The sequence below is a fragment of the Pteropus vampyrus genome, unplaced genomic scaffold (genome assembly GCF_000151845.1).
Source record: "Pteropus vampyrus isolate Shadow unplaced genomic scaffold, Pvam_2.0 Scaffold34, whole genome shotgun sequence".
Classification (NCBI taxonomy): domain Eukaryota; kingdom Metazoa; phylum Chordata; class Mammalia; order Chiroptera; family Pteropodidae; genus Pteropus; species Pteropus vampyrus.
In genome coordinates this window covers 2,355,199-2,357,114 of record NW_011888815.1, presented here as the reverse complement: position 1 = coordinate 2,357,114, position 1,916 = coordinate 2,355,199, and the positions used below count along the sequence as shown (strand labels likewise).

The 1,916-nt window shown below is 33.7% G+C and overlaps 1 protein-coding gene across 5 annotated transcripts in view; it reads right to left on the bottom strand.

Annotated features, from left to right (window-relative positions):
* The window catches only part of CHD2 (chromodomain helicase DNA binding protein 2), a 75,322-nt gene that overhangs the window by 53,645 nt on the left and 19,761 nt on the right, over positions 1-1,916 (bottom strand). For all 5 annotated transcript variants that reach the window (XR_002779664.1, XM_023528962.1, XM_023528960.1 and 2 more), the window contains one exon: positions 943-1,029. Coding sequence is in view for 4 of the 5 variants with exons in the window: in XM_023528962.1 (XP_023384730.1) it covers positions 943-1,029 (87 nt within the window). In the remaining variant the exon portion in view is untranslated. The remainder of the gene's footprint in view (positions 1-942; positions 1,030-1,916) is intronic.

The window sequence follows — 1,916 nt, the reverse complement described above, 5'->3', positions numbered from 1 at the left end:
CAATGTTAGTTTTTGTACAAAAGAGAAAAGAAAAAGATTTGCACGACTATGTGGCTGGTTCTAACACGCTGCTCAGTAACCTGGTCCTAGACACTATGGAAAAGGCCAGCCAGGGCAAACCAGCTCAGAAGTCACTCAAAACAAAACGCCGTATGTGCAATGTGCATGTTACGGTCAATTGGCCTTTTAAAGTACATTTACTGAAACCCACTCTCAACTCGCTAACCTATGGCCATTAATATTCAGCTTTTATCAGAAGGATGATGTATTGTTAAGAATAGGAAAGTCCTCCTAAAATGCAGACAGGGGACATTACACTGAGAGACAAAAGAGCATCTCTCCAGAATGCAGTCTACAAATCTAATAGAGCGATAAGAATGCACAAAAGTATCACATAAACAAAGAGGTGAGAAAAGTCTGATTCTACAAAAACAACAGAACCAAGGAAATGATACTAATTTTAAAATCACCACTGTATTCAATCTCTCAATTAGATCAGAGTATGCATGAAACATTTTATACTGTACACTAAAAATAAGCCAGGAAACCAAATTTAAAGAAATTAGATAAAATAAAATACATTACTATGTCAAGCAAATTCTCTTTCCTTTCTCAGAAATAAATCTGAAACTACTTATACATTGTTATATTTGTTTACCAAATTACTCATTTAACAAAATCCAGAAGATTGAGAAACTAGGTATTTAAAAACTTCTTGATACAATCAATTTCACTATGAGAAACGTTTAAAAGAAAAAAAATGAGGCCAGTTCTGTTATACTCTGACACTCTACTGAAACATTTGCCATAAGCTCACAGTAGTCACTCAACTCCCGTGGCCTGAAGCTCAGTCTTCTTAATGGCAACACACACCGGAGTCAGAAAGGATGAGGTAAGATAAGGAGTTTAAATGTGTCCCCTTTGACAGTCTTTTTTTCTTACCTCCTCCTTAATATTAAATCGTGACGGTTCTTGTCTGCTTCGGTTTGACCGCCTAACCCCATAAACATCAGGGTATTCTTCCCACATCTGTAAAATTAACAGACCACGCATCAATCTTTTTTCTTGACCTCCATCTACTATTTTCATTTCTGGAACATGTATGTTAAGAGAATTCACATAACTAAATATCAAAAGGATTGTTTTGTTAGTTTTGTGTATGAGACTATAATAAGGTATTATCTTTAAAAAGAACAAGGCATATTACCCTAAAACATATTAAAGTTTAACAATGCCTCTACATTACTAATGGCTATTAGACTATACAGTATACTGCTTACCCATGATTAAAATATAAACTTACAGTTGAATAATATGGCAAGGCAAAAAGAACTGTTTCCATTAAAGATAAAGTATTTACTGATGAATTTTAAGTATCTAATACTTCGTGTATATTGACCCATCCAAGAAATAAGAAATAAGCAGGGCCCCACCACATCTAATTAAATAAGAATCAGGCTATGTGTATATTTCTTTAAATTTCTCAGCACATGTAACATGCCAGATACATGCAAATTAGGTATGTCTAACATTTGGCTAGAAGTTCTGAGAATAAGAACCACTGCTATTTCTCTAGCACATGTGATTTTATTTTCTAGCAGTAATAAATTTTGCTTTTTTATTTTTAGGAACCATCCTCACTAGTGATCAAAAAATAAAATTTAAAGGAGGAATCAGTTGGAGAGAAAATTTTTCTCACAATGCAGTAACATTATCTTAGTAAAGATTCAAATCAACAAATCTACAGAAAAGATGTACAAGGTCCCTCCTTCCACAATCTCATTAGGTTAGACTCTAATGATTAGAGTCTAACCCCTAATCTCACTGCTGCTGAGTATATCATGTGTTCTTTTAATAAAATCAATTACGTATAGGCAAAATTAATTTGAACAAATTGTGGAACACGGAAGTGAAAA